The sequence below is a fragment of the Rhamphochromis longiceps genome, linkage group LG10, assembly GCF_057381845.1.
Source record: "Rhamphochromis longiceps isolate RC_006_pf linkage group LG10, R_longiceps_female_GT1.1, whole genome shotgun sequence".
Classification (NCBI taxonomy): Eukaryota; Metazoa; Chordata; class Actinopteri; order Cichliformes; family Cichlidae; genus Rhamphochromis; species Rhamphochromis longiceps.
In genome coordinates this window covers 5,483,915-5,505,454 of record NC_140566.1, presented here as the reverse complement: position 1 = coordinate 5,505,454, position 21,540 = coordinate 5,483,915, and the positions used below count along the sequence as shown (strand labels likewise).

General features: G+C 39.6%; 1 protein-coding gene across 7 annotated transcripts in view; it reads right to left on the bottom strand.

Annotated features, from left to right (window-relative positions):
• The window catches only part of robo3 (roundabout, axon guidance receptor, homolog 3 (Drosophila)), a 184,199-nt gene that overhangs the window by 10,522 nt on the left and 152,137 nt on the right, over positions 1 to 21,540 (bottom strand). For all 7 annotated transcript variants that reach the window (XM_085419964.1, XM_085419966.1, XM_085419968.1 and 4 more), the window contains 8 exons: positions 20,035 to 20,206; positions 14,899 to 15,104; positions 7,891 to 7,972; positions 6,840 to 7,008; positions 2,682 to 2,848; positions 2,445 to 2,566; positions 2,079 to 2,295; positions 416 to 546 (listed from right to left, as the gene is read on the bottom strand). In XM_085419964.1, the coding sequence (XP_085276090.1) occupies positions 416 to 546; positions 2,079 to 2,295; positions 2,445 to 2,566; positions 2,682 to 2,848; positions 6,840 to 7,008; positions 7,891 to 7,972; positions 14,899 to 15,104; positions 20,035 to 20,206 (1,266 nt within the window). The remainder of the gene's footprint in view (positions 1 to 415; positions 547 to 2,078; positions 2,296 to 2,444; positions 2,567 to 2,681; positions 2,849 to 6,839; positions 7,009 to 7,890; positions 7,973 to 14,898; positions 15,105 to 20,034; positions 20,207 to 21,540) is intronic.

The window sequence follows — 21,540 nt, the reverse complement described above, 5'->3', positions numbered from 1 at the left end:
TTCAAGCTTCTATATGTAAAGTTTTCTTTTCCCATTTATCCTGACTGAAGAAAACATCATACTCACAATCCACCAATTACCCGCTGTTTCCTTTTTATCTATATCTTATGGGATTAGCAGTGATTTCATAAGAGAACCGCCTTAACATTTGGGTCAGTGAGTACACATTTTGTGTGTAAGGCACTACTTACATGTCAGCTATGATGTTTTCTTGTGTGAAGTGTGAAGGCAGTGAACAGAGAGTGGTTACTACACATTGCAGAGGTTTTCCTGGGCAGTCACAGTGCTGCCCCCACTAAAGCTTTATTTAATTCAATTCAGTTCAATTTTATTTCTATAGCACTAAATCACAGCAGTCACTTCAAGGCACTTTGAGTGTGAGACTTGTGACTTGACTAGGCTGAGGTTTGTTTACCCTGTACTCCTGGATGATGCCATTTTGCGTGTCACTGCGTGGCGGCTCCCAGGAGACACTGATGCTGGAGCTGGAGCTGTTGCCGAGCTTCACTGTTGACACTGTAACAGCTCTGGGAGGGGCACTGGGTACTGTGAGAGGTGGGAGGAACATTTCTCTCATTTCATCAAGATGAGCAGAGTAGTTGAGCGCAGTAAATTATGAACATACACCCATATAGATACATATACATATTAGGACTGGGTATCGTCACTGATTTCTAGAATAGTTTCAATTCCGATTCACAAGGTCCCGAATCGATTCGATCCACGATTCGATTCAATTCGATTTGAGAGTCAGAAATATTATAATTCAGATCATGCATCAGTACATTTCCATATTTTTATATCTATAACAAGAAAGCTGACACTTGCGAGACTTTATCAAAGATGTGAGCATCACAGCAGATGCCTTTGTGTCAAAGTAGCTGAGGATAAAACACAGAAAAACATGAAGGCGACTTTCCTGGCCTGGGATTTTATAAAAATATTCTGCAGTAGATCAAAAACGAAAGAAAACCATTAATCAACATATGAACATTACCTGATGCTGCTGAAGTGAAGCAGAGCAAAGTTACAGAGGTTTGATTAGAGACACGGCTAAGCGTTATGAAATTTTGCATAATTTTAAAAAGTTTAAGTTTGTTCAGTAGCCTACTGAACAGTAGAAATGAGGTTTTCTTTTCGGAAGTAAAAGGAAAAAAAAACAGCGGCCAACAGCGCTGTAAACAACGGTAGACTTGTGCGTAATAAGCAAGCGAATAATGCAGAAAACAGATTTTTAGACGGGAAACTGTTCTTGAAGTACAGAGAGAGAGAGAGAGAGAGAGAGAGAGGGAGAGAGAGAGAGAGAGAGAGAGGGAGAGAGAGAGAGAGAGAGAGCTCTGCATGAAGTGTGATTTTATCGTGGTGGAAGCAAAACAATTTACTCATTTACTGTTTTAGTTGTTTGGTGGTTGTGGAAATTTTGTGAGGTTTAACCTAATTTATATTTAAAAAATCGATTCAGGATTTTAATGAATCGATATCATGTTATTCAAGCTAGAATCGATTTTAATCGATAAATCGATAATCAAAACCCACCCCTAATACATATGTATATGTATACAAAATAGAGCAGATATACAGGATGGAAATACAACCTGCGCTTGAAAAGGAGTGGGGAAAAAATAACACTTGTGTGCTCCTAACCCCTTCACATATTTATAGCTCAGTCATTATTAACAAATACATAAAGTAATAAAAGAGAAGACACATGTATATAAGTTAATGATGTTCCTTATTCAGGCAGGTCAATCCATAAGTGCTCATGGCACATATGCCTCCTTCCTTGTGTTTTACTCTGGAGTTTGGATCAACCAATATAAACCCCTGGCTGCCAAAACTGCAGCACACAAATTTAATGAAAACAGTGATCAGTATAGATGAACTCAAATTCCAGAGGATATAAAATTAACCTCAAAATTAGATAACATAACGGAGATTCATGTGGTGTCATACAGGCTAATGAAAATGCCGTACAGGCCCTGCAGTGTCAAAGAAAACCAAGCCCAGTTTATTAGAAACACTTTTCTTTGAAGATTTCTTGATTACAGACTCATTTCTTCATTTACCAGACTTATTACCTTCTTCTGGGGTCCGGACTAGCAACGTTCTGCTATCTTTGCCCTGGAATTCATCAAAGTAGGGACGGATCTTTATCTCGTACTCTGTTCCTTTGAGTAAGCCGGTGAGGACGGTGCTGCGCTCCGAGGGGGAATTGATGTCCTGGAGGAGCCACATTCCCCCGCTGGGCCGGTAGGACAGACGGTAGCCCTGGACGTACTGAGACTGACGGTCGACCTGGAAAAAATTGAGGTCCGCATTGGGGGAAGATGAGAGAAGATGACGGAACGGCGAGATGGAGAGGAAATGGAAGATTATTTTTCTCTCTTTGCTAACCCCAAATGAATACTTGTTCCCCAAAAAGCAGGGAAATATGTGCCACTCACGTTCCAGGATACTCTAATGGAAGCTGCTGTTAGCATCACGGGGTCCTGAAGCTGAACAGCCACCTCTCCCAGCTCCCTCTGCACTTGCTTGTGGTCCACTCCCTGACCTGTAGGGCTCACATCTGAGGGAAAACACACACATAGAGTGATGCTGTCAGCGCATTAACACAGTCACTGTTTCTAACAACTCCAGGTGTGAGTCTTGCTGTATTTGGTGAAAGGGGGGTGCAGGCTGACCTTGTGTTCTGACGGGCTCAGAGATGGGGCTTGGGTCACTCAGGCCGTAGGTGTTGACAGCACGGACGATGAACAGGTAGACGGTGTTGGGAAGAAGGCCGGTGATGGTGTGTGTCTCCATTTTAACCATGTCAGCTACAGTCTGCCATGTGCTCCCTGCTGATTGGCTGTAAAAGTACAGAAGATGAAAAAAAGTCAGATAAGCAGTGCGATATTTAGTGGCAGTATATTATTATAATCAAGAAAATGTACTCAAACTACCTAGTAGAGATGTGCACGACTAGTTGACTAGATGACTAACTGTTGCTTCTGTTGATGGTTGGTACCAGATGTACTAGTCATTTATTCTTAACATTTTAAATGATGCCCAATGTCGATAAATTGTTGCGTCCCAAATGTTACGCAGCCATCTGCGACCAGCTGCCATGGAGCTACAGCCCTGGTATTGTTGTAGAAAACCTCCATAACTCAGTTAATCTAGGTCTGATCTTTTTGTTAAGCCTATTATTGTTAGTTATTTTGAAAGCAGAGGAATAAGATCAAGTAGCGGAAATGAGCTTTCTCCGAAGGGTGGATAGGCTCTCTGTTAGCGATAAGATGAGGAGCTGAGTCATTTGGGGGGGATGGATGATTTATTGTTTTGTTATTGTTTTAGATTTGGACTTTTATTGAGGTAAAACTTGTTACAAACTGTAGAACAATGTGTATCATTCATAATGCATGGTTTTTCTGCTTCTTCATTGTCTGCTTGGTGTATAACATGCAATGTTCATAATGCACAAGATGCCACAAAGTTAAGCAGCAAAGTGTGATTAATGATTGAGGAATGTGATTTATGGTTCAATATTTTCCTTATTTAGACACTTTTTGACATTGTCCATTAAACTTTTGTCAAATCTAACTTGATATTTGTCTCTTAGTTTTGACTACACAGTTAATCTCATTTTTTTCCTCGTTAAGTTGACAAAATTAGTCACTAGGAACATCCCTAATAACTAGTAATTTAACCTCTTAAGCCCCAAGCCTACCTGATCTCCTGCCTTTTGCCCCTGTATCAGGGGGCGTTGGGGCTTAAGAGGTTAATTCAATTTTATTTAGACAGCTCCAAATCACAACAGTCGCCTCAAGGTGCTTTATATTGTAAGGTAGACCCTACAATAATACATACAGAGAAAAACCCAACAATCATATGACCTCCTATGAGCATCGAATGCCCCAGCAGCCTACACCTATTGCAGCATAACTAAGGGAGGATTCAGGGTCACCTGATCCAGCCCTAACTATATGCTTTAGCAAAAATGAAAGTTTGAAGCTTAATCTTAAAAGTAGAGATAGTTTCTGTCTCCCGAATCCAAACAGAAGAGGGGCCTGAAAACTGAAGGCCTCCTATAGTATAATTAGCTTGCATGTGCCTACTGCTCTTTGTCTCTCAGCATGACTACTCCAAAACTTCCAAACTGAACTGAATGAAAGCTCCACCTGAAAAGTGGAGCAGAGAAAATGAAGAATCTCACGACGCTGATGTGAAGATTCTTGTGAACTTGTGAAATACGTCAGTGACCTTGGCAGATGATACACTCTCTTATTGCCCGTCCAGTTATTCATGCAATAATTTTTTTGAAGAGGCTGCAACTAAAGATTATTCTGCAACCTAATTCATCTGCTGATTATTTTCTGCTTTGTTGACAAATATCCAGGGAATAAAGACCACCAGAGTCTAACCAAAAGATTAAGAAAACAAAAGTAAATCATTAATAAAATCAATCATCAATTAAAAAGGGATTTTTTTACCCACTTGTTCCACTTACTTGCTCACTTACAAAGAAATGATCAGTCTCTAACTTTTACAGTAGTTTTTTTTTTCATTAATTGAGAAAATATCAACTAAAATTCAGGAAAAACACATTATTCCCATATTTCTCCTACAATATGAACTGAACTACAACAACAGGTAAAATAAACAACTGCTGTAAACTGATGACTAATATTCGATTGAATTATTGTATTGCATAGCATTTTCCACCATCTTAGACAGTGGCTAACAGTAGCTTAACCTTCATATTATTTTCACTATATGAACAATTTCTATATCTTCTATAACATGCTTTTTAATGTTACCGTGAGTAATTCATATTACTCAGTCATATTGTAAATCTCCTCATAATATGTTTGAAAACAAAACAGCAAATATGTAGGTCTTATCAACAAGAAGGCAGAGTGACAAGCAGCTTCAAGCTGCTTTGTAATACCGACTTGATGTGTAACCTCATAATTAACCAATGCATGGGAAGCTCTCTGGGCAAGAGCATGATCTATTTTTGGTTTCCTCTAATATTCAATTCAGTTTTATTTATATAGCGCCAACTCACAACAACAGTCGCCTCGAGGTGCTGATATTATTTATGAAACAATAGCTGAAGTTTTGCAGCTCACACAACTTTGTGCTTGAAAGATCTTCTCCCAGTAATACTATTTGTTGTCCTGATGAATAATGTAATTGGGCTTGCAAGAAGGCACAGCTGCTGACATAAAATGAGGGCATGTTGTTGGCCTTGTGGCACTGCCCCAGACAGATGCATTATTCCACCACCGCCAACCACAATCCCTCCTCCTGCTGCCTTTCTCTGTTCCTCTGTGAATTTACCATCACCTTGGCAGAGAGGCAGTCACAAAGGCCTCCTCCACCATGAACTACCTTTATGCTGAATTCTAACAATTAGACCAACGGGGAAGTGGCTCTAAAATACTGTGTGTGTGTGTGTGTGTGTATTCATATCTTTGTGGGGACCAAACATTGGAAGTTTACTATACTTGTGGGCACCAACAGCCCTTACAGAGACCAAAATCCCAGTCCTCACAAGTTTGAAGGCATTTTTGAGACTCAAAATGTGGTTTTAGTCTCAGGGTTACAGTTTGGTTATGGTTAGGTTTAGGTTTAGGAATTCATTTTTTATGGTTAGGGTTAGGGTAAGCAGCTAGGGAAAGCATTATGTCAATGAGATGTCCCCACAAGGATATGAATACACACACATGTGTGTGTGTCTGGATGTGTGTGTGGCGTGTGTTTGTGTGCGTGTGCGTAAGTGAGCACAACACCCTGAGTACTGGCTTCAAGGCAACTTTATGGTGGAAGAGAGTTCACACAGGTGTACAGAAGACAAAATCGATACAGCATCAGCAGGAAAATGGAAAGTGTGCCTTTGTGCATTAAATAAACCCTTTTACATACCACATATGGCATAAGCAGACATAGTAGTGCTCCTACAAACAAGCCTTATACCTCAGGCAAGGAAATGTTATTGTAAACATCCCTGTGGTCCCCTCCAGCTGCTTTAGAGAAAATCCGTTTGCTTTATTCTGAAATGTTCAGGCGTTGCCATGGGACACAGTGGACGTCTGGATCTGATTAAGCGCTGCCGGTGTCCCCAACTTTATCAAATTGGCAGGACATATTTCATTTGCCTATCTTCATCTAGAGGCTTCCTTCCGAACCACCCGCCCTGTTTAGCTAAATCTATTCTGGGTCTAATTAATCCAAGGCTGACCTCTGCTCAGGTGAAGATACCTGTAGGGTTCTGTGGAGGCCCACTCAGATTTAGATAAGCCACAAGAGAAAAGACAATATTATTTTAGGTTGTTAAGGTGTCAAGGTGTTTTTTAGCGACTTATCAGCAACTTGTCATCAAATTAATAATATTATTATTGCCAGATTATTACTCAGTTTAAGTTGGAGTCACATTAAAGAAACTAGTATTTAGTATTTCTTGGTTCCAAAAGGAGCACGGCTTCTGCAGAAAAAAATCCTAAAACTGTTAAATAAAGAAGACAAATGTAACTGCACTTGTACTTATATAGGACTTTTCTACTGTAACTGAGCACTCAAAGCATTTTTTAATTTCAAACTTCATTCACACAAACACAATGATAAAAAACGTTCTTTTCTGAAATTCACACACTCACTGATTGCTGCATCAGGGCCTACTTGAGATTCAGTATCTTGCACAAGTATACTTCGCTATACAGAGCCAGGTATCAAACCACCAACCTTCTGATTGGTAGATAACCCACTCTACATCCAGACACACAACCACAGGTGAGAAGTGCAAAAAGTATAAGAGAAATGAAGAGCTCTGGATTAACATAGCAATGTCAACTTACCTGAAGGCCTCAATGATGTAGGAGGTGACAGCGGCTCCTCCCTCGTGGGCATTGGGTTGCCAGGTCAGAGAGACACTGTTCTTGGACACATCCGTGACTATGGGCTTATGTGGCGGGCCTGGCAGCTGGAAGGGTTCAGTGGCCTGAGCTACCAACACGTCTGCGCTCTCTGAATGGAAAGGGAAGCAAACAGGAAGAAGGAGGAGTAGCAGGAAAGGTGAAAGAGAATAGTGCACATTTAATTATAACAGCTGGCTCTAGTGCTACTGTTTCATTACGTCCTCTCTGTAGTCCCACTAATGTTGACTGAGCATTAGCATCCTCATCGCCGCAGGTGGAGCTCCTCACTTCTAACAGACTTTGTGATTTTGCTGTTACACCCGAGCCAACTGTTCTGACACTAATAGTCAAATAACAGACTTAGGTGTTATCAGAGTAGCTTGTTAAGTCGTTAAAGGCTTCATTTAATGTCATATAAACAAATCTTTTACTGCTTGAAATATTTTATGTGCTAATGCCTGCTCCACTGCAGAGAAAGTAAAAAAGGGCAGAGCCACACAAAGCACTTAAATAAATGGGGTGTTTTAAGACAGATGATATCTCACATTTGCACCCCAAATTTGGTCATCAGCATATTCTCACCTTTGCTTTACCTCTCTTGTCCTTTCTCTTCACCCCAGGATTCACATGCATACAATTACTGACATTTAGATTTGCAGTTGGCTCAGGAACAGCAGGGGCTAAGTGCTTTAATTAGACCCAGCTACTTGTTTCATTTAAGCAATTACACAGACATGAGGAACACTACCTACACTCTGGCTTTTTACAGTGAAGTCACACATCCTACACTCAGTCACAGCTGATGAATTTTAAGTTGCCCACATTTAATAAGGAGACATTTAACAAGTGACAATCAGCATTACTTTTTTTAAACAGCACTTCATATACATGGACATTTTCTTTCTCGTCACATGTAGCATCTCTGTGTTATATGTAGACACTTCATAGAGCTTCCATTTGCATGTATTTAAATCACACAGAGACAATTTACCTTTGACTGTGAGCACTCCACTCCAACTCGTCTCTCCGCTGGAGCTGCTAGCCAGGCAGGTGTAAACCCCAGAGTCTGTTTCCTGGCAACAGTAAAACGTGTATCATTAGTTTATTGTGCATGCGTGTGTGTGATACTGTGGTAATGCACCCATTACCAGTGATTGAGACTAAATGTCATATCTCTCCAAACAGATTGTTTGCAGAGAGAGTGCTGAGCAGTTGGAAGTTGGTGTGGATGCAAAGCTTTTGGAGCAGGGAGATTTTATTAATGCAAAGCCAACCAGGTAACTATACCTTCAATGCACTTTCACAGTACAGAAAAATGTGCTTATTACTGTCAACTTGTAGCATCATGCAGCTCCCATTTGTGGCTATATGTCTAAGAAAGATGAACCTTCTTTTAGCTTTGTGTATATTCATCCCTAAAGACCTTTTGAAAAGTAGAATATAGAAAATTGCTACCTTCATCAATCTGCCATACAGGTGGCTTTCTCTCATTCAGACCTGGGCCACTTAGTGCCACTCTTGTTTTTATTCAGGAACCAAGAGGAACATTGGAAACCTTTCGCCCCATGTTGCTGACTCATTGTGCTTGGACAAGCTGTTGTGGTGTGCCAACATAAAAGGAGATATGAAATATACTTAAATAAACTTATCTGAAGGCACTGTTTTCAAATTCCCGGCTCTCAGCCTTTATATTACTATAAGGCTAAACTAGTTTAGTTCAACATTAGTTTATATTAGTGTTGCCACAGAACAATCTGTCATCAAAGACCTAAGAAATACTAAAATGTGATTCATCCACTATTAAGAACAACTATAAAAAGCATCTAAGTCTGTTTTCAGCTACAGTCTCATTCTGGCAGAGACAGCCTGGAGGCTAGCTTTACCCATGTGTTGTCTGTTACACTGGCTAATGATACCCAAGGCCAAGGCTGCCATTCTAGCAGACGTGCCACAGCACGTTTCCAAAGAAAGCCATACTAAACTACCCAGAGCAGATGAAGAGGGCAGCAAGTGAGACACAATAAAAGCGCAGAAAAATAAATGAAGTTTCAAAATAAAACACAGCATGCCCATTAAACATGCCACTTAATTATGTTTTAGAGCAGCACCAGCACGTCCTCAAAAGTCTGCAGATGCCTCGAGTCTTTAGAGGAAGCTTCTGCCCTTTGACCAACATTCATACTAATGATGTGTTGAAAATCCAACACGATTGTTACTGTAAGTGAGACAGCCGTTACAACTTTTCCAAAATTAAGAGTACTGAGTGAGTCATAACACCAACACATTCATATGTCATGAGATTCTTGGAAGAACGCTCATGTCTGAATGCTGTGATTCTTTTAATGACATCTACTTCTGACAGCAGCACAGAGTCACTGGTGTGCTGATTGATGGAACAACTCACAGATGAAGTTTAAAGGCACATGGGCCACATGGTAATTCAGATGGAGTTCATTAGTATTGTTTAGACCTATAGTGACATCCTACAAGATTTATCATCTGCAGTTCAATACCTTAAAAAAAATCACATTTCTGTTAAGGCACTTGAAATAATATTTACAATGTGTTTATCTTGTTCTGCTTTTATTCGTCATAACAGTATATTAAAAATCTGTTTCTCCCAGGAATCACTTACACATGACAATCTCCATTCTGATTAGGCTACCTCAACATAACATCTGTTTTAATTAACTTCTACTTCAGGGATGTTGTCAAATGCAGTTATTTTATTTTCCTCCATAAATGATAGAATCTCAGTGGACCTATCTGAAGTCAAAGCTAAAGTCAAGCTGGTGGCTTTTATGTTTTTCATCTAAGGAGGAGAGTTAAAGCAAAGGATCAAAGGACAGAATTTTAATGACCAGCTAGAGGTCTAGAAATGTCTGAGGCACCAGTCTTTCTACTCAACAGCTACTTAGCATTCTGGACAGGCTATGAGCAGATGTAATTAAGAAGTGTGTGATAAATGTGCCTGTGTGTACGAGTGTGTGTTTAGCTGAATACTATTAAGTTTTTGGAAAAGCAAGCCAAAAGCTAGGTGGGCTGTGAAATTGCTTACAAGAAGAAGCTGCTAGGGGGTCTTTCACTGTGACACTAAAGGTAGCAGCAGTTTGCAAGAGCAGTGCCTCTAAACATGCTTTTTAATTACTTAAACTTTATCCCTTCAGGTTGACCACTTATTCATTTCATTCATTCTGTTAAAATCATCTCATATTCAGTGTTAGTGTTAAACAGTGCTAAAACATCAAGAAAGGGGTGGGAATATTTACTGTGTGTGAGCCATAACATACTGAGATGTGTACTTAAGTAAACGGAGCACCCACCACTTGGCTAATCAAATAGCATACATGCTGGTAAATAACACAAAGTCCTTCTAGATCAGAGGAATCTACATCACCAGGTGTCTTAAATTTCCCGTTAGCTCTGACACCAGGATAGGTCTGTAGCACACTACTGATGTGAATTGATTGGTGTAAGTAATAATATACTTTTGCAGCACTAGCAACTATTAAACCTATATATAAAAAAAAGCATAAAAGCATGTTTCTCCGACTCTGTTTTCATCATAAAACCTACGACACAGAGCAAACACACAGCTCCAAAAAAAAAAAAAATGTCTTATTGATGTTGTTGTAGTTGTTACTGTGCCAAATTCCAGCTGGCTATTAGGTCATGTTAGCGCTCCTATTGGTGAAGAAAGAGTGCTTATAATGTCAGGGCTTCTTGGGCTGCAACCTCAGAAGGCAACTACCCTCTGCTCCCTTGAACTCCTTGGCGATTGTTACTGTATTGATGGGAAAGAGGTAATACGTGCTTTTATGTGAGAAAATATGTCAAACAAACTATTTGCATTAACACACATTTAAAACTCCATGTGTCACAGCTCAGTTTGCAATAAATGATGAAGACAAAAGACTGTGGTTAATATAAGTTACGCCTACGAGGCCTCCTGGCTCTATACATAATTATTTCCAGCTCTGTGTGTGTGGTTGCAGTTAGTTTTTCAGCTGCTTGCTGTGAGATGTTTCAGTAGTTCATCAATTTACATGGCAATTGATAAATCCACTGCAAACACAATTAGCCTTCCCTTACTCACTTATTCTGCCACATCAGCTCATTTTACTTGCAATGAAAACCTTTCACATTATGCAGAAGATGTGGACAGCAGAACCTCTCACACCTAATGCCTCGCTGATCACTGTGCACACGCTCAGTCCCTCTCCCCTCCTGCTCAGGGTGACTCATCTCTCCTCTTTCTAGAGGCCCTGACCTTGAGTTGACCTGTAGGCCGGCTTGTGCGTCTGTCTGAGGGGAAAAAGGGGGCCCCCAGATGGTAGCATTTGATCGGTGGATAGGGACTCCGCACAGAGGGTGGGTGGGGTAAATAGCTGGGACACCTGACTATTAATCAAGGCTGGCAGCTTTGGGCAAGCGCGCAAAACACATTTCTAAAAAATGTATGAGGCAAGAGGAGAGCAGAAGGGAGGAGCGCCAATCCTAAAGAAGGCACATGTCAATGTTTATTTTTTATGCTTTAAATAGCACATATTTGATCTTTGAGATATTTTTTTATACAATCTGCAGAAATAATCTGGCAGTCCTACAGAGCAATGTGAACATCGGTGCCTTTTTCATTTACCCTCCACCTGCACCCCATCCCAAAAGCACCAGCATGAACATCCTGCACATCAGCAGCCAGAAGGGTGATAATGATGTCAGAGCCTATTTTTGGGTGTGTGCAGAAGGAAAATCTGATTATCAACTATAACGCGTGTATGCCGGGATTTAAAGTCAACATAGGAATTTGATTTCCTGCTTTAATCTGATTACTCCCAGAAATCTGTTTAGCTGTGTCCATGTAGTCCTTCTCACACTCCCCAGGCTTTGTTGGCCTTCACCTGTTTCGCTTCCTTATTTATCTAACATTAGTAGCCCCTATAACGTACCCCACGGCCTGCTACGATTTAGCAGCGCCATACACACACACATACACGTCCCGTCTGGCCTGGGAGTCTTGGCACCAAAGTGACGGACAACGATAGAGTGTGTCTGGCAGAGATCCCAGGATAATGGCATCTCCTCATTGCCAGGGTACAAGGAACAAACAGACCATCTGTCCTACTCCAGGGGCACAGCGGAAATTGACTTATTTATACTGAGTTAAATGTCTGATTTCATTGTTTGTCCATTTTAAAGGTTATGCTTATTTTGGTATTTAATATGTTTAGACTTTAGAGCTAATTCATAGAAGAGCTTTTTAAAATGAGCATTATGAATCTTTTAAACTACCCCAGGTTTAACAACTGTCAGTGTAGATGGCAACAAAAAAAAAATCAATCACTGAAAAAGCATTGTAAACATTTGCCTTTACCTATTTTAACATATATTATTAAGAAAAAGAAAATCTGTTTCTTAGCAACTTCTTTTCATTGCTTTGACACATTGTCCACAGCCAATCCTTGTATAATAAAAAATATCACCAACAACAAAGCAGTTTAGTCCCATTATCTAAAACATCTTGATGCATGCTCAATCATCCAGGTAAGTAAATCCCCAAAGTTTGATTCTCTTCATCTGGATGCAGCGTTTTCAGTGGGAGAAACGTTTTCTCACTCATCCAGGTGACTTCTATGGTCATGGGAATTTGCATATTAATGATAATAATATAATAATGATGAAGGAAATGACCTCCCAGCCCATTGTTCCTTCAGTGGGCTGGTTTCAGTCATTATGCAAATGTACTGTTTATAAGGTTGGGGAAACCTGCAGTCAGCTGAGACTGAAGAAGTCACTTGGATGAGTAACGAAACGTTTCTCCCACTGAAAACGCTGCGTCCAGATGAAGAGAATCAAACTTTGGGGATTATCTAAAAGACTTTATTTGAATTGAATCTCTTATAATCCTATGCCATGGGTCAAATGGATGTTTAACCACAGTGTGTGTCACTTGGTTAGCCTACATGAGAAGACTTATAGCTGAGTCCCCTGAGATATATAGTGGCAGGTGCTGCAGCACCAAGAGCTGATATGTCCCCTGTTCTGTTTTTCATCATCATCATCATCATCATCATCATCATCATCATCATCATCGTCATCAGTAACAGGTTCCTTTCAAAACGACTGCATTTCATTTATGGGACATTTGATGGAACTGGACTATGTTGATAAAATGTGTTGACATTTGTGGCAATGAATGAAATATCTTTATAGCTGATGGATTATCAATGTAGCAATGAAGCTATGATGTAACAAATAGCATTACTTCCTGTCACAATGGCATCTTTTAAACACATTATTAGGCAGCATGTAAATAGAACAGAATGAAAAGTTATTGGGTTTTTCTGAGACACTGAGAGGGAGTATGGCTCAAAGCATGTCAAAAACTCTTGTCGGTGGTTCCAGTGTGGGTGTGGGTGGGCACCTACTGAATCCCATCTCACAACGTATGTGATCTGAATGATCTGCTACTAAAATTTTAGTGTCCAATACAAAATGTGTTTTTTTTTAAATCCAAACTTCAATGTCAAAATAATTATTTTGTCTTTGTATTTGTTGCCGAAATGTCAAGATATCTACTTTCATAAGCAAAAATCCTGGATTACTTAACCATTACTGGGTTAAACATTTACCCAGACCTTTAGTTCGTTACCAAAGACCTATAAAACATATTATATATCAGATCTACATCCTGTTTAGTGACAGCTGGGTTAAATATTCACATGCTGTCATGCTAACATAATCAAAATGAAACAACTTTCTTTTCAATGCACTTTATCGACTCTACAGGTAAATTCTCTACAAATTAATATTATAAGATGACGAGCCTGTGTACTAAATGAAAGGACGTTAGTTCACAGCAGGAGAGCTGCTTGGATGACTGTATTTTGGGATTTTTTCTACCGTCATTACAGCTCAAACCACTTGCCTGTACAGCAACACAGACGATGGATTTCGACATGACTCTGGGTCTTGATTCCTTGTGTTAGTGATGGACTCCACAAAAAAATGTATGACATCACTGACAAGGCATCTTCTTAAGTTTATGGAACAACATTTCAAAATGAATAATTTTTATGTGTAATTCTGTGATCTTGTTCCTGCAGTCTTAGGCCATAAATACCATTGGTTTTGATGTTCCAGATCAAAATGAATTGAAGTCTGATGAGAACTTCAACATGCTGTCTGACAGCTTCAAATGAGTTCCAAAGGCTGAGCACTTCCAAGATGATGCTCTCAGCTGTCAAGACATTTCCTTTTATTCCACCATGACACAAATGCATCTTAAAATGTACTTTAGGCCTCTGAGTCTCAGCTATTTCTACTTCTATCCTCTCCCTCACCCCTGTTTCTCAGTTTCTAGCCCTCTCTTTTATTCATCCAGTCCTCACTTGTACTGATGCATTGAGGATTTAATTACAAGTCTCAGCGATCGTTAATCATTGAGAACCCACAATCAATTAATGCGCACGCCTCCTCGAGTCTCTTCGAGGCTGCGGTGACCTCAGGTGCTGCTTCGTACCCAGGAGGGAATTCTGGGCAGAATAGATTTCATTAGCATGGAGTAAGACGGCGCTAACGACCGCTAATGGCCTCACACGCTCATTGTCATGTTGATCACACCTCAATGTTCCCCACCTCTCCTCCGCTCATAAAAACTCATCGTCTGAGTCAACCGTAAAATTGTCCTCTGTTTAAATGCTTCATACTTTCCTGGAATTAAAGCTGTTGTTTTATCTCTTGGATTAGGTTTATCTTCTGTAAACTACATCATGTTTGATGTGCTAATACTGATACATGCAGACAGTGGATACATTTTAATGAGTGTGGTGGGATTACAGGGACTATAAAATACACACTGCTGAATGTCATTATAGAAAAGCCGCGAGTTTAAAAAGCAAACGGCTTCGTTAACATGGGATTGGAAAAAAATGAAACGCACTATATTTGCATTGTTATTAAACAGCAAATGAATGTAAGAGTATGAGTCTTATTCCAGTACCTGGAGGTTGGTGATCTGAAAAGTTCCATTTTCCATCAAGCTGATTCGACCATCATTTCCCAGGATCCTTTGGCCATCTTTTTCCCATTGTATGCTGGGCATGGGGTTGCCCATGATGTGACAGTGTAACTGAGCCATGGATCCAGGAGCTAATGTGTGATTGGCTGGTCCTTGGCGGATGATGGGAGGGACCCGGTCTGAAGGTGCTGTAGGAACATAGCACATTCACATAAGGATGGGATTTGAACCAAAGGTGATTACTTCACTGTACTGAAGCGTTTGCACCACTACACTTTATCTAGCATAAATGCAAATGATCAAAAGCCTAGAAAGTATTCGAAAGGACGCAAACATCTAAATCATTTTATATGTAATGACACCTAAGATTTTGCTCCCTGGGTAAAATGCTCAATTTAACAGAAGAAAAAGTATTTTTATAGGTCTGTAAAAATAATTCCAGAGGGATTTTTTAAAAGTTAAACACTTGATTTCAAATTGCGGACACAGTTGCTTGACTGACAGGTGAAAGCTTATAAAGCCGGCTAGAACTTAACCTCTTGACCATGTTTGTGGTATTGGTGCCTTCAATTTCACAATTTCCCCTGGTTTTTCTGTGTGATACTTAATATAACCAATAATTAGCGGGTATTTCATCAGGCCAATAGTCTATCAATCCAGTTTATTAATTTATTAACCTAGCTTCACTTCTTGCACCAAAAACCACAATATTATAGCAGTTGAAACTTCAGAAAACAAACTTCATAAACTGTCCCACTGCCTACCATCACGAAAGTAGCAGAAAGTTTATTGTCATTATTCAAAGGATCTTTGTGATCTATCACTGTCTGTCTCTGTGTTCTGCAGAAAGTAGAAATCTACAGATAGTCATGTCTAAGACAATGAGACGGACATATAAGTTTGTTTCAGTGTTCAATAAAACTACTATAATTACTGGTGTTGCAAGCTCTTTATACTTTTACGTGTAGAGGATCTGTGAAAGAACAATCTTTTGACGGAGCCTTTCAAAAAGTAAAAATTACTATTCTCAGATGTCCAAATAATTTTGATGCGTTGCCAGACTCGTCCAACAACACACCAAATCAACAAACAATAAATATTACAGAGATTTCAAACAGTATTATTATTATTTACTTGTCAAGAGGTTACTATGACGACATTATTAGTAAATGTTGAGTTTTGGGTCTAGAGTCTTTGTTAGATTTGTGGCAATTCGACAAGAAAAAGTTTCCAGAACCACACACAGTACTGCAGTTTAGTAGTAAACTAAGGTGAATCCACACTTTTCATTGGCTTCATCATCATCACCATTGACACAAGAGACTGGTATAGATCTTCTAAGCAGCAAGACAAACAAACACAACTATTGAAATTTCCAAAGATGCCATTACATTAAAAATAAAAATTAGATCTAATTTTGCTTTAGATAGCTTAAATTTTTTGCTTAAATTTTTTCCAAGTAATCTGATGTGACATTATATGGGGTTTTTCATCAGAAAGAATCAGAAAGACTTTATTTATCCCCAAGAGGCAATTAAGGCACTGTGAGAATGGTGAAGCAGTTGTTTGCACTATCACCTGACAACATGAGAGTTCCTGGTTTTAGGCTGGCTGGCTCTATTCAGAGTCTGTGTGTTCCGATCCTGGGTCATTTGACCCAGCACTTTGAGTTTTATTCTATTTTGATGTTCATCAGCTTATCTAAGTTCATTTCTATTTTGCCCGATGTTGCCCTGCCATACTTTATTGCTTATTAGATTCTCCTTGTGTCTTCACCCCTGTGTTTAAGCCTCCCTCGCCCTTCATGTGTTTAAGTCTCCCTCGCCCTTCATGTGTTTCATGTCTGCGTGTCCTATGTTGTCAAGCTCGTAATGGCATGTCTGCATCTCATTATGCTTCCCGTTTTATTCTGAAGAGGGCTGGTGTTCCATGTTCATTGTGTTTGGTTTCACTTCCCCTGTAGTGTCATTATATTTATTCTAATCAGCTGTTTCCCCATGTGTTTCCACTTCCCCTGATCACCTCCTGTGTGCATTTAATCTGTGTGTTTTCATTCATTCCTTGTCTGTTGGTCTGTTGAGTTCATGTCATGTTTCCATGCCTCCATGTTTCCAGGTTTTCATCATGTTCAGGGTTTTATGTTCTTGGTCTCTTGTGTTTAGCATTTAGTTTCTCACAGTTTAGCTCTAATTAGTTTTGCCTTAGTGTTAATCTGTCTTTTTTTTTGTACCTTTTTCCCAGCCACAAATAAACGGATCGCCCTTTGTTAAATTATAGATTCGCTCTAAATGTCTGCATTTAGGTCCTCCTCCTCTCTCCACACAGTCTGCCAGTGCAAACTGTGACACCCTATGCCAACATGATTCCTCTGATCTGATAACCTGATAAGCTTTTTGAAAACAGATAAAGTTTGGAATAGTGAATATGCAGGACATTGTCACAGGCTAACACAGAATTATGATTCTCAATAATGGACAATGCATGTTGTCTCTTATTTGATATGAATTCTTTCAAAATAAATGTAACATCAAATATTGTCATTTAAAGGTGACCTTCGACCAGGAGAAAATGCCTCATCAACAGGGTTTGTCTTCGTTTATATTACAGTGCCAGCTGTAGGTGATATTTCTCTCTGAGGTCTACTTTGGTTTCTGAAAGCAGTTATAATGAAACCAAAGTCACAGAGAAAAACACACTAAAGTCAAGCGTGTGTAATCTTGGGGTTACAGATGTTCATACTGACCCATGAAACCACATTTTCTCTCATGTGGAATGTAAAGTATCACTATAAGAGAACATTTACTGCCAAAGGCTCTCAGGTTACCTTTCTCTGCTGCTGCTCCACTTCAACATGCAAATCAATGGCACAGATTTGTCTCAGGCAGGAATGTGTGGCTAGAGTGACCTCCTGTCAGTCATGGACCGCTGCATCGCACCGAGTAGTGGCTGAATGAATTTTTATATTGGATTTTAAATGTCTTTAGGTAACCATGCAACGTAAGATATTTTCAATAACTTTAAACCAGTTAAAGTATAGATATTATTTAAAGAATATTTAATTGCATAATTTATCTGTTGAATATTTCATGAGTTGGTTTGTTAAAGACAAAATACTGACAAGCATGTACTTTATATCTCCATCTCATCCAGCAATGAAAGCTAAAGTCATTAGATTAGGTTAGATTAGATTATTAGACTCAAATCTCCCTCATCTACGAGGCCACTTTTGGGAATGTGGATGTGTGGCTATGCATGCAGGCAAATTGATTCTCACACCCTTTTGACTCTTTGAAATGAAGACGTGTGCTGAACAGCTTCACTGATTCATTGTCTCAAAATGAGAGATAACAGAAGGTTTTATTGTCAAAGGTGTGGTGAAGGGGAAGAAGCTTACAGGAAGAGGAGATAAAAATGAGCTCACATTTTTATAAATAGTTTGAGTTAAATTTTCCATTGATTTGAGGGTTTGTTTTGGACTGTGTTATTTTTAAGTCCTCCTTGCCTGTGTGGTTTGTAATGATTATCATCATAATTATATCAGGCTGAGCATTTCCGTCTTTCACTTCCAGTTGAGTATTTATGGAATTTATTATTAACGTTTAGGTTCTTGTATCTCTTTAGAATTTTTGTTTATCATATTTGGATCTTAGTATTTGGAGCCTTTAGTTGTTGTTAAATTTTAGTTTGACAAGTTGACAGCTGTGCTTGCAGAATTTAATTTTCATTTCCGTTTGTGTTGTTTCCCCACTACTATTGTTATCCAGACTACACTCATGTTATGTTTTCCCCAGCTGCGTCCATTCCCCCTGACTGGCCTCAGTGTGCGTATAAATAGTCCTGTCTCATTTTGCATAATCTCTCTCATGCTTTCTCAGTTATTCTTGGGGCGTCTGGACTTGTTTGGTTTCCTTTGTGAATTTTGTCCTTGGCATCTGACCTTAACAAAAATATATATATATAAATATTCAGTCAGCCTTGGGAGTTTGCATGTGGGTCTGTCACCTGCAAATTATCACACTGCCTCATTACATCTGTGTTGAAGCCATAGACGGTGATCTCAGAGAAAGTCATAGTCATATATGGGTGTGCTCCACAGCTGCACGGCTGTAGGCTCAAGCTCAAATGTAAACAGAATGGCACATGTGTTGCCAACTAGCAACTGAGTTATGATCAGTTTAGATAAGCCAAGTAAATTCCTGCACATTTATAAATAGAAGTGGAACAAGTTGAACACAAACCCACAACATGATACCCCAAAATAGAACCTTACTATTTACCACTGGCCCACAGTCACGTTGTATACCCTCATTTGTATTCTGAGCCGTCGAAAGCTCTGATATCATCAGCTAACTGAAGCTAAACTGGAAATGTGAACACACCCAACACAGGAGTTAGTCTAGATGGAGCTGAACAAAATCCCTGTTTACTGCCACACTGGAAAGGATGCAGCGAGGAGAGCATATGTTGCAGCAAGGTTATTTGCATAGAACTATCATCATATGTCCCTTTTGATTACATCAGATAGGGCTCCTGCTGTTTGTTTATTTGGGAAAAAAGGATGTTTAATTTAAGATGGATGACAACTTTTTCGTACTTCTACTGGTGCACATGTGGGGCATGGTCGTGAAGAATGATTAATCAAATCAGAATCTGAAAACAATGTAACAAGACAACGTCAAATATGACACATTGTTAACTTCAGCACTTTTTTTCCTCAGAGTTCTTAAAGTATTGGGTTAAACTGGATGCACAAGTGTCAGTGATATGTGCACAGTTACCATATGTCAATTTCTGCTGCTCTTTTGTTCAGTCGTGTCCTCTCACAGCTACATTTTCTTGGAAAGCATATAGGTTTTCTAATTATATTACTTTGTAGGACAGTGATTGTTATGATGTCAAGATGTCATTTTAACTAAACTTAGATCTTGAGTCTATGTATAAATACCCGAAGCCAAGAAAAACACTGATTTTGAACAGAAAATGGAGACTGAATCAATATGAAAGGATTGAGATAGTCTAGTTTTTCTCCATATATAATTTAGCTGTCGTTTTAATGTTAGCACCATTAAGTTTAATTTGTTTATACTGTGAGCTATGATCTCATATTTCTATACTCACCACTTTCTACCTCGAGCAGGGCTTTGGTCAGGATGCTTCCAGCCACGCTGATGGCCTGGCAGATGTAATAGCCAGAGTCTTCAACTTGGACATCATTGATGGTCAGCTCACCAGTCAGTGACACTGTGAATCGTCCTGACTGTGATGGCTCCTGGACAGGGAACAGCAAGATCTGGAGAAGAAAATGACCACAGGAGTCGTTTCATTATTTTATGTGGGCTGAAACAGGGCCAACATTAAAATGGCAAGTTGTGAAACTATCAAGCAACCATTCAACAATTTTATGCGAAGTGTCTTAAAAACACAATTTAAATAGGATCTTTTCCAAGTTGCCTGTTTTGCATGGACACAAAACTGCTTCATCTCATGCATTATGTGCCATTTTTATGATTCATATGTCAGTGTTAACTGGCTTAACATATGAAGAGTTCTCTGAAAATACTCGAGTACAAGGACTGGACTGAAAATGAGTGAAGGACAAGCTGAGAAGTTTGAAAGGTATTTGGAGCCTTGTGCTGGAGCCTCAGGGCGAGAGGCAGGGTTTACCCTGGACAGGTCTAACACAGTCTGTTGCAGGGATAACAGATAGAAACAGACAACCATTTGCACTCACATTCATACCCTCATTTGCACCTATAGGCAATTTAGAGTTTCCAGTTAACCTTTCCCCACTAAATGCATGTCTTTGGACTGTGGGAGGAAGCCAGAGTGCCCGGAGAGAACCCATGCAAACACAGGGAGAATATGCAAACTCCACACAGAAAGACCTTGGCCTGCTGGTGAACTCAAGACTTGCTAGCTGTGAGACAACAGTGCTAACCACCATGCTGCTATTTCTGTTTTAATTTTAATTTTAATTGTAATTCTGCTTTTTTTCTGCTCAGGCAGGTGAAAAAGTCAAGCTCTGCACATTAGCCGATGACTCAAAAATATGATATAGGGCATAAAAAAAATCAGAATTCATCTTCTTGTGCAGTAAGGTTGGATGCACATATTTTGAGCTGCCGCCGACAAACAGGGTGGGAAGGGGGAAAAGCTCCCATGCTCCCCATTTCTCATGAAAATGCGACAAAATGTCAAGAAAGGTCCGGAGGTCTCAGAACCAAGTCATACTACCAAATAATGAAGTATCAAATATCAAATACAGGGAGTGCAGAATTATTAGGCAAATGAGTATTTTGTCCACATCATCCTCTTCATGCATGTTGTCTTACTCCAAGCTGTATAGGCTCGAAAGCCTACTACCAATTAAGCACATTAGGCGATGTGCATCTCTGTAATGAGAAGGGGTGTGGTCTAATGACATCAACACCCTATATCAGGTGTGCATAATTATTAGGCAACGTCCTTTCCTTTGGCAAAATGGGTCAAAAGAAGGACTTGACAGGCTCAGAAAAGTCAAAAATAGTGAGATATCTTGCAGAGGGATGCAGCAGTCTCAAAATTGCAAAGCTTCTGAAGCGTGATCATCGAACAATCAAGCGTTTCATTCAAAATGGTCAACAG